The sequence below is a fragment of the Pelodiscus sinensis genome, chromosome 13 (assembly GCF_052426305.1).
Source record: "Pelodiscus sinensis isolate ZL-2025 chromosome 13, ASM5242630v1, whole genome shotgun sequence".
Lineage (NCBI taxonomy): Eukaryota > Metazoa > Chordata > Testudines > Trionychidae > Pelodiscus > Pelodiscus sinensis.
Window position 1 is genome coordinate 2,305,006 of NC_143064.1, and position 12,028 is coordinate 2,317,033.

The window sequence follows — 12,028 nt, forward strand, 5'->3', positions numbered from 1 at the left end:
GAGAAGGGAGCTGCTGGCTTGAGAATGCCTTGAAAGCTGACAAGAAACAGGCATTATGGGTCTTGCTCCGTCTTCCCCTCCTCCTGCTCTCCCTGTGCCAAAGAGGAGATGCAAGGATCTGTAAGCAGGAGGTGAAGGAGGATTAGCCCACTGCTCTTTCCATGTTGTGCTGCTTTGAAATGAGGTTTCCCACGCAAAGCACCACTTGGCCAGACTCGGGAGTGGGTTGATTGGAAATTGTTGCATGACCTCACCTGTGGCGTGCCAGTCGGCTCCCGGAAGGGAAAAGGCTGCCATGAGTTATTTGTCTTCCTTGCTGTCGTGCCTAGCGAGCCCAGTCGGGGAACCAAGGCCCAGTTGTGCACAAACACACAACAAAAAGATGGACCCTCCCTTGAGGAGCTATGAAGGAGTCTGGGACGGGGCCTCTGCCCCTCGCAGGCCCTTAAAGCGTTAAAACCCAGCCCGGGGGGCGGGGAGGGGGGGCTGTGGCGCCAGCAGCTGTGGCAGGAATTAGCCAGTTAGGGCCCAGCCGAGGGCAGTGTAAAGAAAGGCTCCCGAAGGGGCGGAGACAGATGGACTCTTGCTTCAGTGGGGAGCAGGAGGCACCTGGCTGCCAGGGAAGCTAGAGGCTGCCTGACTTAGCGCAGGGCTGGGGAAAGGCAGGCAGAGCTGGGAAGGTCTGGCCTGGAACGTTCCCAGGCTACAGGGCCTGAGGCTACTAGGGCTGCAGAGAAGCAGCCAGTATAGGAAAAGGCAGCCGGTCCACACCCCTTTGCCAGTGCTGAGTGGCCATGTCAGATGGCAGTTTGCCTGAGGCAGGGGCTAGAAAACTGGCAGTGGGTCGCTGAGGCCAGGTGGCATAGCGGGTTGGGGGTTCCCAGAGAGGGAGGACCTCAGAGTGTGGCACTCTGGTAGGGCAGTACCCAGGTAGGAGGGTGCCACGTTCTGGGAGGGATGTGGGTCCTAACAACACAGAGGTGGATGGAAAATAGGTAAAGGCGGGCGAGACACCGGCCGAAAGGGGGTACTCCAGAGATGAAAAGCTAATTCCCAGAGTGTCCAGCAGGAGGCGCCCGGGACGGGTGAGGCCCTGTTACATGTGGTGGAGAAGGTGGGCAGTTGTGGTCCATCCCTGATACAAGGGGACTGGTATGGACTAGACGAACGGTGCCGTGTAAGGACCGAGTGAAGGGGCGGATGATGGACCCAGCATATACAGGGACATTCCTTGCAGAGGCGCCTTGTGCTCTCTCCAGTTGGGCCCCAGAATCAGTGCCCCGTCAGAAGGGGGCTGAAGAACCATAGATGCTTCGAGGGGCTCTGGGAGGCACAGTGGACCCTGCATGAATGGTTGGGGCAGCTGGTGGAGGAAGAGTGGGCCCTGTTCAAACTCCTAAGGAGGGAATTCAGGAGTCGCAAAGAGGGGGGAGGCCAGCACTAGGGCCAGGAGGCAGGTGGCAGAACAGCGAGCTTGTTACACCTGCGGAAGGCACCGACATATACGAAGAGGTTGTCTCTGCTGGGATGGGATCAAGACGCCTCACCCAGAGCAGGAAAAGGGGCAAGTCCCAGAGAGACTCCACCTGGTGAGGGCCACCAGGAGGCGGATATGCTGGGCCTGTGGGAGGCATGGATATGTGAGCAGGGATTGTCCAGTCGAAAATTGCCACCTTGCCTTCGGCAGCATCTGCGGTTCCAAATTAACGTTAGAAATACCAGGCCGGTAACTGAGATACACCCAAACCTGATGCTTTGCGCTGTATCGGTGTTTAGGCCTGCCCGACGTTCCCGGCCGGCCGGTCATTCTGTCACTAGACCTGTGCTGCCACCTAGTGGAGCTGAGTATTACAATGGGTGTTTTCCTGGGGATCCTGACTTAGCCCTGGGACAGCCGTAGGCGATGGTTGAAATACAACGTGTGTCAGACACGAATCATCTCCACACACTCTCCGGAGTGCTCGTGTGCTTTGGTAACAGGCTGCTTCTGCTTCTCCCTTCTAGGGATCTCCATGCCCATCCCAGTCATAGGGCTGCAGGACGACGCCAGGGTGTTCGTGAACGGCAGCTGCGTTCTGAACGACGAGAACTTCGTCCTCTTCGGGTCCTTCGTGGCGTTCTTTATCCCGCTCATCATCATGGTCATCTCCTACTGCCTGACCGTCCAGGTGCTCCAGAAGCAGGCCACGGTGTTCATGTATGGCGAGGCCCCCAAGCAGCGCAGGAGCAGCATGAACTGCCTCAAAAAAGAAAACCCCGAGAACCTCTCCATGCTCCAGAACCACGAGGCGGCCTCCCACTTGAACTCTCCCGTCAATAAGGAAGCCGTGCTCTTCCGGAAAGGGACCATGCAGTCGATCAACAACGAGCGCAGAGCCTCCAAGGTCCTGGGCATTGTTTTCTTTTTGTTTCTTATCTTGTGGTGTCCGTTTTTCATCACTAACATCATGTCTGTCCTTTGCAAGGAAGCCTGTGACGAGGGCCTCCTGGCCGAACTCCTCGAGGTGTTTGTTTGGGTTGGTTACATTTGTTCCGGGATCAACCCCCTGGTGTACACGCTCTTCAATAAAACTTATCGCAGGGCCTTCGCCAGCTACATCCGCTGCCAGTACACGACCAATACGAAATCGACACTGCGACAAAACCCGTGTCTGAATGTTGCTTCCACGGCTTCGTACGGGAAAGACCTGGCGCTAAATAGCTACCGAAATGGCAATGAACTCAACAGCATGGAGCTGGATGAAACTGAGGAGGGCTTGGAAATGCAGCCGGGGACTTCAGAGCTCTCAATAAACAGTTGCAATGTTGTCAGCGAAAGGGTCAGCTGTGTGTGATCCAGTCACACCCACGGCTCAGTGCCCTGCAGCTGAACGATATCTTTGTAAAACTGTATGTGTTCCTCAAAGAACAATGTAAATACTGCATCCTGAACAAAGCTTTTTTTTAAATGCATTTTTCCAGCCCACTACTTTCAATTGGACACACACCGCAGTGAGGGTTAAGGTTCTGTATTCACCGTCACTGCTAGATCAAAAATACCCGTTCCTTTGCTTACATCGAGGATATGATGCTGACCGTTTTCTTCCAGTGTATGAACAAACATGCTGAAAACATACTCAGGTGGCATTTGCTGGAGTCCAGAATGGCCCATTCATAGTTAGGACAACTTTTTTAAGTTAACGATAAATATATGCAGGTCGAACCTCTCTAGTCCGGCACCCTTGGGACCTGACTGGCTCCAAACCAGACCATTTTCCAGACCACAGGAGGTCAGTGTTGTCTAGCAGCATCGCCAACACTCCCACTGCTTGCTGGGCTCTGCGAGACATTTTGGGGTAAATTAGAGCTAAATAGCAGCACAGAACATTGAGAGCCAGGTCTGGGGGCTGGAAACAAACTTTACGGGACTGCGGGAAACTTGGCCGCCCCCGTGATAAGAGGACACCTGGCTAACTCAAACCCTGCTGGAGCACGGACGCCCCCGGGCCAGAGTTCTGGACTAGAGAGGTTCAACCTGCACTTTAAAGTCTCACCCCTGGTATGTGCCATGCAACAATGCAACTGTGAATCTCCCCAGACTCCTGGAAGGATCCCACAGCGAAGCGCAGCAGCCTTGCGGTGTAACCAGAGCAGTCACAGGAGAGGGCGGGCTGGGTGCCGGAGTGGGGCGCTGCCTCCCTTTCACACAGGAGAGCTGCTTTCCGGGTCCAACCGTGCCGAGAGGGGCAGTACCAGCCCGGTCCCTAGCAGATGCTCGTTCACATGCGAACGTGCAGGAAAGCAATTCCAGCGGGATTCTGCAGCCCTGGTCATTCGTGGCCGTCTGCCCCGGGCTCCTGAAATCTCATAGCTGGAGAAAGGCGAGTCTCTTACCCTGCCCTGAACCCTAAGTAACCAAAGGCCACCGTGGGGCAGGCTCTGCTCTGCAGGGTGTCTGACGGCTCCAGGGTGCTGGCTCACCTGAGACGGGAACGGAGACCAGCTCCGTGTCAGGTCCGGTGGCCCACACTAGACCAGGGAAGCGTGGCGAGCAGAATCTGTTATGGGCAGCTCCTCGCTCAGCCGTCTGCCCTTCCCTTGCTGGCAGGGTGGGGAGTTTGCTTGGAGGGACAGGTCACTGGGCTCAGGGCATTTGCTCCCCCCACGCTCACATTCAGGTTCGTGTCCTCGGCAGCCTGGGCCTGGCCATGTTACAGGCCGGGGGGACGGCGAGGCTTAGCACGTTCTGCCCCCACAAGCCAGGGGAGGTAGGGCTGCTGCTCCATCATGCCATTGGCTGTGAGCCTCTGCCTTGGGGAGCACGGGTGCAGAGCAGTAAGGAAGGCCATTGCTTTCTCCATCCCAGGAGCAGATGGGCAGGAGCCAGGCTAGGCCCCAGCCCACTTAATACAGACCCGACTGCCCCCAGGGCTACACAGAGGTAGGTGAGGACAGTGACTCAGGTGGGGCACCGGAGCCTGGTGTGACTTGGGGTGATGTGGTTAATGCCCTTTGCTGTGAGCTCCGCACCGTGGCAGAGCTCGCCGCAGGCCTCCGCAGTTTGTATCTCCATTAACACACGTAAGGACACCCCTGGGGAGTAGGCGCTTTGGCACGACTGGCCGTCTCTCCCTAGGAAAGGCCCGAGAAGAGCGAGGTGGATGCAGGTCACGTCTGAGTTGCATGTGACTAATAGGAACGGGTTCTACCTCGAGCTTGTCACGTTCCCGGGCACCAGTAGTAGCAGCAAGGATGTGCCGCCGGAGCCGCCGTGTTACTGGAGGCTCACGCCGCTGTGCTGCACTGTACAGCAGCTGTCTGATTGGGGCTGGTACAGGAATCCACGGCTTCAGCCACCACTGACCCCGGTGTAATCCCACTGACGCCCCTAGGCCTGCTTCTCCCCCAGTCGCGTGGGTGTTAATCGCAGTATTTCCACTGCCGTTGGTGGGGAGATGGGCACAGGGCCAGCGTGGTGACTCCCGCTCCGCTGTGCAGGAGGGCCGCTTGTGTCCTGCAGCTCCCCCGGCACTCGCCTGCTCCCTCCGTGTGTCTGCTCACTCCTGCGTCCCTTTGTACTTCTGCCCAGGCAGCGTAGCTGGTGGAAGAGGGATTGGACGCTTCACTCCGCTTGTGGCTGCCTTTTTCTCTAGCTCAGGTTTGAACTCCTGCACGTGGGAGGAGATCCAAACAGTGTTCTTCCTTTTGGTGAGTATTTTGGCAGGGAGAATTCACACCCCATCATTTCCAAATAGCGATCCCCGTCTCTCTCTGTTGAAAAAGCAACCACCGACTTTAAACGTACTAGCAATAAGTTGAATGATACTAGCTTATAGCACATGTATTAATAGTTCATACACCCTGGCATCCTAGTGTTTAGCAGAATCCACACGCCTCGCTGAGGACCCATCCACCCTGTTCATGCAAGTACCGTAGTTGTGAGACAAAGGGAACCTCCTGTCTTTGGATGTAAATACTGAGAATTGAGCATAGACGTTGAGAATACTTTTATAAGTGTTTAAAAAAGAGACTTTCACCCAGAGACTTGTACCTCTGGTGACCAATGCTACTCAGCGGAAGCCATTTGGATGTCCATTCCCTGGTCAGATACCGTACGAGAGGACTGCCTTATGACCCCCACGGCCCCGCCCTGCCAGCAGGCGGGAGCAGTTTGTGAATGATTGAATGCTGTCACCTCCCAACTCCTTTCCGGTCATTCACCCCGGGGTTTTGTGATGCTGCTATTAATTTATTAAAGAAAGTTTGTTGGTTTAATAATTCTTATTTAATTCTTTGCATGGTCTTTTGCCAAAAAAAATTCACTCTGTTTTCTTCTCCCCATCCCAACTGAAAAGTACCCTTGCCCAAAAATAACCCCCCAAATCTCCAGAATGTAGTTCATTTATTTCTTGCATGCCTGACTTACAGGTGCAGCACAGTGACTTAAGCCAAGACATTGGCTCCTGCACAAGTCTTAACCCCTCCAGGCCCCAAAATTTGATAAGCACAGAAAGTGCAATGAAACCCCGAGGAACACGAACCTCTGTGCCTGTCAGCTGTGAAAGACATGAATTTGGGTGATGCCAAAGAAATGGATTTGTTCCTCTGTGCCTTAACCAAGGAGGACTTGGCCTCAGCCCAACACGGCTTTGCCTACATTTCAGCAATTCACTCCCGTTCTGCTTAGGAACCCCAGTCTGGAAGTGTGTGTGTGGACATGGCTGCTGAGAGGGTGGGGGTGGGAAGAGGTTTAGTTGGAGTTCCCTAAATCTCTGCTCACATCAGGTTTGCTTTTTAAGCACAATGCCTTATTATTCATTTCTATTTACTCTGTGCAGGTAAAACAGCCCCTACACAACCCCACAGAGCTTGGCACCGCTCATTTTCCGATGCAGACGGAAGGGGCACAAACTTCTCTTTGAGACCGAGCACGTGGTGCGGCCCGGCCAATGCCCAGCCTCGCTGATGGGGTTGCAGTAGCCTGTGGGGCCAGGGTTCCGGGCCAGGCCTGCTGCGCTGTCGTGAGCCAAGGTCGACTGAGACACCAGCTTTGAGCCTCATCTAAAAAAGATCTCTGGGCATTGGAAAAGGTTCAGAGAAGGGCAACACAAAGGGTGAGGGGTTTGGAATGGGTCCCAAAAGAAGAGAAAGTAAAAAGACTTGAACTTTTCAGCTTAGAAAGGAGGAGACTGAGGGGGGATGTGATAGAGGTCTATGCAATCATGAGTGGTGTGGAGAAAGTGAATAAGGAAAAGTTGTTATCTTGTTCCCACTATATAAGAACTAGGGGTCACTAAATGAAATTAATAGGCAGCAGGTTTAAAACAAACAAAAAGAAGTTTTTCTTCACGCAGGGCACAATCAACCTGTGGAACTCCTCGCCAGAGGATGTTGTATAGACTAGGACTTTAACAGGGTTCAAAAAAGAGCTAGATAGATTCATGGAGGTTAGGTCCATCAATGGCTATTAGCCAGGATGGGTAGGAATGGTGTCCCTAGCCTCTGTCTGTCTGGAAATGGGTGACGGGGAGGGGTCCCTGTTCTGTTCCCTCCCTCTGGGGCATCTGGCACTGGCCACTGTCAGCAGACAGGACCCTGGGCCTTTGGTCTGACCCAGTCTGGCCGCTCTTATGTTCTTATCAGCTTCCCCCTGTCGGTTTCACGCCGGCATCCTCTCACTGGGAACCGAGGAGCCCACGTCCCGCACAAGCCGTGCTGTTCAGCTGTGCCACCGGTACAGGCAAAGAGACTAGTCCTGTGAACACAGGGATTCCCGTCCCCATGCCAGCCCCCCCAGTCTGCTGCATGGGGCTGTGACCCCGATAAGACACCCATCTCTTAGCACAGCTGGGGCCCATGTAGACGGGCGCTGGAAGTGCAGTTTCTAGCCTGGGTAAACACAGCCGCACTAGCTAGTTACAGCTTCCACTCCAGTGGCGACAGAGCCACGCTCAGCTGCCTGCCACGGCACTAGATGCTGAAATGCACTGACCAGACCCCAATCACACTGGCTGCGAGGAAGGTGGTGGGTGGCACTAAGAATTCATGTTCCCTTCCCCTTGGCTCCTCCATGTGTCCTGCTTGGGGGGGGGGGGAGCTAAGGGCCTGGCCACGCAACCAGTTATTAATGCAGGAGGGGAGCAGTTACTCACTCCATGGCAGCGTAAAGAAAAGCAGAGAAATGCCCTTTGAGAAATGCCCTTTCTACCAGAGCAGCCAAGGGGTGCTTCATAGCCCCTGCAAAATGGTGCAGCACCAGAAGCATCACCCCTTGCCATGCCCAGCGCCGACCGGCCCAGGGTGAAAACGTTGACCTCTCTTGCCGCCTGTGCAGGAAACGTTCACCGTCACGGGCAGCACCTGACTGCCACACCGGGGATGGAGCAAAACGCCCAGCCCTGCTGGCTCCGGCACACAAGGCAGCCGGCCCACCTAGCTTTTCTGCATGGCGTTGTAGCATTTCCCAAGGAGATTTTTTTATTGCATCCAAGAGGGCCTGAGGCAAATGGGATGAAATTCAAAAAGGGCACTGGCCAAGCTCTCCACGTGGGAAGGAACAAACAGCTTCCCACGTACGGAACAGGAAGCGGCTGTCTAGGAAGGCGTTCAGCGGAAAGGACCTGGGGTCAGTGTGAATCACAAGCTAAAGATGAGTCAACAGCGTGACACAGTGGCAAAAAAAGCAACCCTGAATCTGGGCTGCGTTAGCAGGCGTGTTGTGAGCCAGACACGAGAGGGCTGACGCTGCGCTGAGTAGGCCTGAACTGAAGCAGTGGGGCCTGTTCCGGGTGCCACATTTCAGGAACGGTGTGTACAAACCAGGGACGGGCCAGGGAAGAGCAACAAAAACCAATGTACGTTCAGAACCCACGTCCTGTGAGGGAAGCGTGAAAGAACTGGGGCTGTTTAGTCTGGAGCCGAGGAGACTGAGAAGGGGGCATGAGGACTGGTTGTAAGTACCTAAAAGGCTGGCACAAAGAGAAGGGGAAATACTATTCTCCTTATCGTCTGAGGACAGGACAAGAAGCAATGGGCAAGGGAGGTTTCGGTTGGACATTAGGGAAAAGTTCCTGCCTGTCAGGGTGGTCAGACACTGGAATACATTGCCTGGGGGGTTGTGGAATCCCCATCGCTGGGATTTTTAAGAGCGGGTTGGACAGACTCCTGTCAGAGATGGTCTAGATGGTGCTGGGTACTGCCACGAGGGCAGGGGCTCGTCCAGCCCCACAATTCAAGGATTCTGATGCCATGGTTGCCACTCTGAAGGAGGAGGAGGTTTTTCAGCCCCACAGACGCCCTCACCCAGTGTCAGGGGCAGTTTTCTCCTGGCTGACAACTGGCCTGAAAAACTCAGCGTCCTTGGGATGAGGGAAACACCAGGGCTGTGTCTACACTGGCCACATAACCCATAATAGCTATGGAAATGCGAGAAGCCAGAATAGGGAAATGCGCGGGGGATTTAAATAGCCCCCACGGAAATTAAATAAACATGGCCGCAATTTTTTTCCGGCTTGGGGAAAAGCTTGCAAGTAGGAATAAGAGATCCTCCGGAATAGGGCTTTATTCCAGAGGATCGCGCCAGTCTGGACGCTCTTTTCCGGCTTTTCCCCAAGCCGGAAAAAAGCAGCGGCCATGTTTATTTAAATCCCGCGGGGGATTTAAATATCCCCCGCGCATTTCCCTATTCTGACTTCTCTCATTTCCATAGCTATTACGGGTTATGTGGCCAATGTAGACACAGCCCAGGGCTATGTCCCCCGCTGGCGTACGCCTTGCTCCGGCCTCCTCTGCTGCCGCTCATTCAAAAATCCCATTAGCAGCCTCTTCAAGCAGCCGCTGGCCTCCTCCAGGGCACAGCTGGCTTCTGAACACATGGGGCACAGAACACGGCTTGTCCTTCACTACACATTGCAGTTGCACTGCGGCTGGCTGCACCCACTGCCAGCAACGGGCCACGTTCCTGGTGCAACCAGCACTTGGAGAGGTAGCTAAGGGCCCTGGAGTCTTGCTGCAAAGAGCAGGCTGGAAAAGGCTTTAATTCATTGCGCTACAGCCGGTGGGGTAGCGTGCAAGGCGAGGAACGCTGTGATGTGAGGCTGGGACACTGCAGCCGTTCACACCCACAATGATTCAAGAGTAAAACAGCTACAAAGGGCTTGGGACCGAGGGCCAGCTTTGCAGAGGCATTTAAGTGCCTAAAGCAGACAGGTGCCTAGCGACCAGCTTGAGGAAACTCGAATTGCTCTGGGCCGGTGCTGACGGGCAAATCAGCGAGCAACGAAGGCCGAGAAATGTGTGGTGATGGAACTGAAGTGCGACAGAGGCTGAGTCATTTCCTCGCCCAGGCCTGGTGCTTATCGTCCCTTTTCCAGGTGCCAACAGATCTCCTGGGACAACGGCCGCTGTTTGGCTACAGCCGGGACATGGGGTTGCTGCTGCCAGACCCTTGTTGTCATCAGGGGTTCTGAGGAAGAAAACGCTCCCGAATGGAGCAATCCGGCAACAGCCCAGGGGCTACTGTTCTGGACCTTCCTCCGTGTCGGACAGGAATTAGGTCACAGCTAAACTGGCCAGCGATTCATACTCAGCCTCATGATTCAATTGGTGTTTCTAGAACCTCTGGCGCGGGTTTGAATGAGTTTGAGCGTTTCTCTGAAGGCAATCGGGCACCTCACTGCTGCCAGAATAATCCCTGGGTGGGGTTCCTTTGGAGAAGCATTTTATCTTTATGGTCAGATTTCTCTACTGAAATAGCGCATGCCCGCTCTTCCGGGGGAATTTTTCAGCGTGCGCGATGGGGGGGGCGGTGAAGATTCCATTCCCAGGCAAGTAAGATTTTAACCAACAGCCCTGGGTGCGGGTGAGGGGCAGACAGCGCCTTGGGAAAGTGGGCCCTGCCGGCTGTGTGCTGCTCCTTGCGCGGCCCAGGCCGATGGGCAGTGTCAACTGTGGGCGGGGAGCTCTCTGGCCGTGTCCCGTGGGGGACGCGCACGCTGGCCAGGAGCGCAGGACACTCCGGGCGTGATCACACGGCTTCTGCGAAACCCTGGAACTCGACACTTGTTTTCTGCCAAACGCTCCCCAGCCAGACAAGGGCGACTCACGTTCACCCAGCGCTGCTCAGGTCCTTACTTGATAGGTTGGGTCTCCCCATTTGAAGTGTTATTCTGGGCTGGGGGTTCAGCGTAAGGCCCGGTGAGAGTCCCCTCTCCATGGCTGCTGCAGCAGGCATGGCCACGGGAGGGGAATTAGCTCTGGCCATTGGCGTGCGTTGCCTTCTGGCCACCGTTCCCCCCCAGCATCACTCAACTCCACTGTCTCTACCATCTCCCTGCGGGCTTGTGCCACGCCCCGGTCTGTGGCATCCTCTTCGGGGCCCCTCGGTCGTCTCCCCCTCCCAGAGGTATCAGGCCTTCTGTCTCCCGCCTGCCACCGTGGCCGAGCGCAGCCCCAAAGCCAGCTCTCCCCTCGGGGCAAGCCACAGTCCGATTGGCCCAGCTGCAGTGCGGCGCAAAACGGGAGCCCAGGCCCACCCGCTGCTCTGTGCCCCGAGCCAGGGACCCTCTGGCGGCAGCCACCCCCTGTGCTCGCCTGCTCTCCCCTGGGCTCGCCTGCTCTCCCCTGGGCTCGCCTGCTCTCCCCTGGGCTCTCCCCCTCTCCCCTGGGCTCGCCTGCTCTCCCCTGGGCTGCTTGCCCATGACCCTGGCACTTGCTCAGCCCTTGAGTCAAGGCCACAGCCTAGGAGGTATGAGGCTGGCGCCTCCCTGAACCTGGCCAGCCCTGCTGTGTCCTAGGGGCTGCCGGCTTCCTCCTGTCCTGGGACCCAGCCCCTTTCGCTTGCTGGACGGGGCCGTGTGAGCGCCCATCAGCTCTCCTGCCTTTCATAGGGCCCAGCCTAGCCCTGATTGGCTGAGTGCTCCTCACCCTGATTGGCCAGGTGCCCTCCAGCCTGCCTAGGACCCTTTCCCTGCTGGAGTGGGGTGGCCCCGCACTACCGGGTGTACCGCCAAACGGAGCAGTAGATGGACCGGATTGTGTGGGGTCACTGGGGTCGGGGGCCACTGACCCACAGAAAAATCCGTCACGGCGCCGCGCTCGAGAGACGCACGCAACAAAAACCCCTCACTGATCTGGCGCCAGACTGAGCAACAGAAAGACCCGCCCCCCCCCCCACACACACACACACACATTCCCCTCCTACCCCAGAGTCTGGGGGGGGCAAGACAAAGCCCCTCCCCACCTTCTCCTCCCACCCCAGACCCTGGGGGGGGCAAGACACTCTTCACAGCCCCTCCCGCACCAGAGCCCAGGAGGCCCCAGGCTAGGAGATGTTTTGTGTGCTCCAGCCCTGCATGGGCATGGCGGGGGTGGGGGTGGGGATCTGCTGGGGGGAAGCCCCAAAACTTTGGGGGGCTGGATCCAGGCAAACCGGGGGGAGGGGCGTTCTACCTTCCCCCTCCCAGGCCTTAGGTTCCCCACCCCTGGTTTCGACACAGCTAGTGATACGACTCCTGAGGCCTAGACTGCAGCTAGTACGTCCAAAAAAGCA

General features: G+C 56.2%; 1 protein-coding gene across 2 annotated transcripts in view; it reads left to right on the plus strand.

Annotated features, from left to right (window-relative positions):
• The window catches only part of HTR2C (5-hydroxytryptamine receptor 2C), a 438,632-nt gene extending 432,853 nt beyond the window's left edge, over positions 1-5,779 (plus strand). For both annotated transcript variants that reach the window (XM_075916247.2, XM_075916246.2), the window contains exon 6: positions 2,005-5,779. In XM_075916247.2, the coding sequence (XP_075772362.1) occupies positions 2,005-2,834 (830 nt within the window). In that variant the 3' untranslated portion in view covers positions 2,835-5,779. The remainder of the gene's footprint in view (positions 1-2,004) is intronic.
• The last annotated feature ends 6,249 nt before the right edge of the window (positions 5,780-12,028 follow it).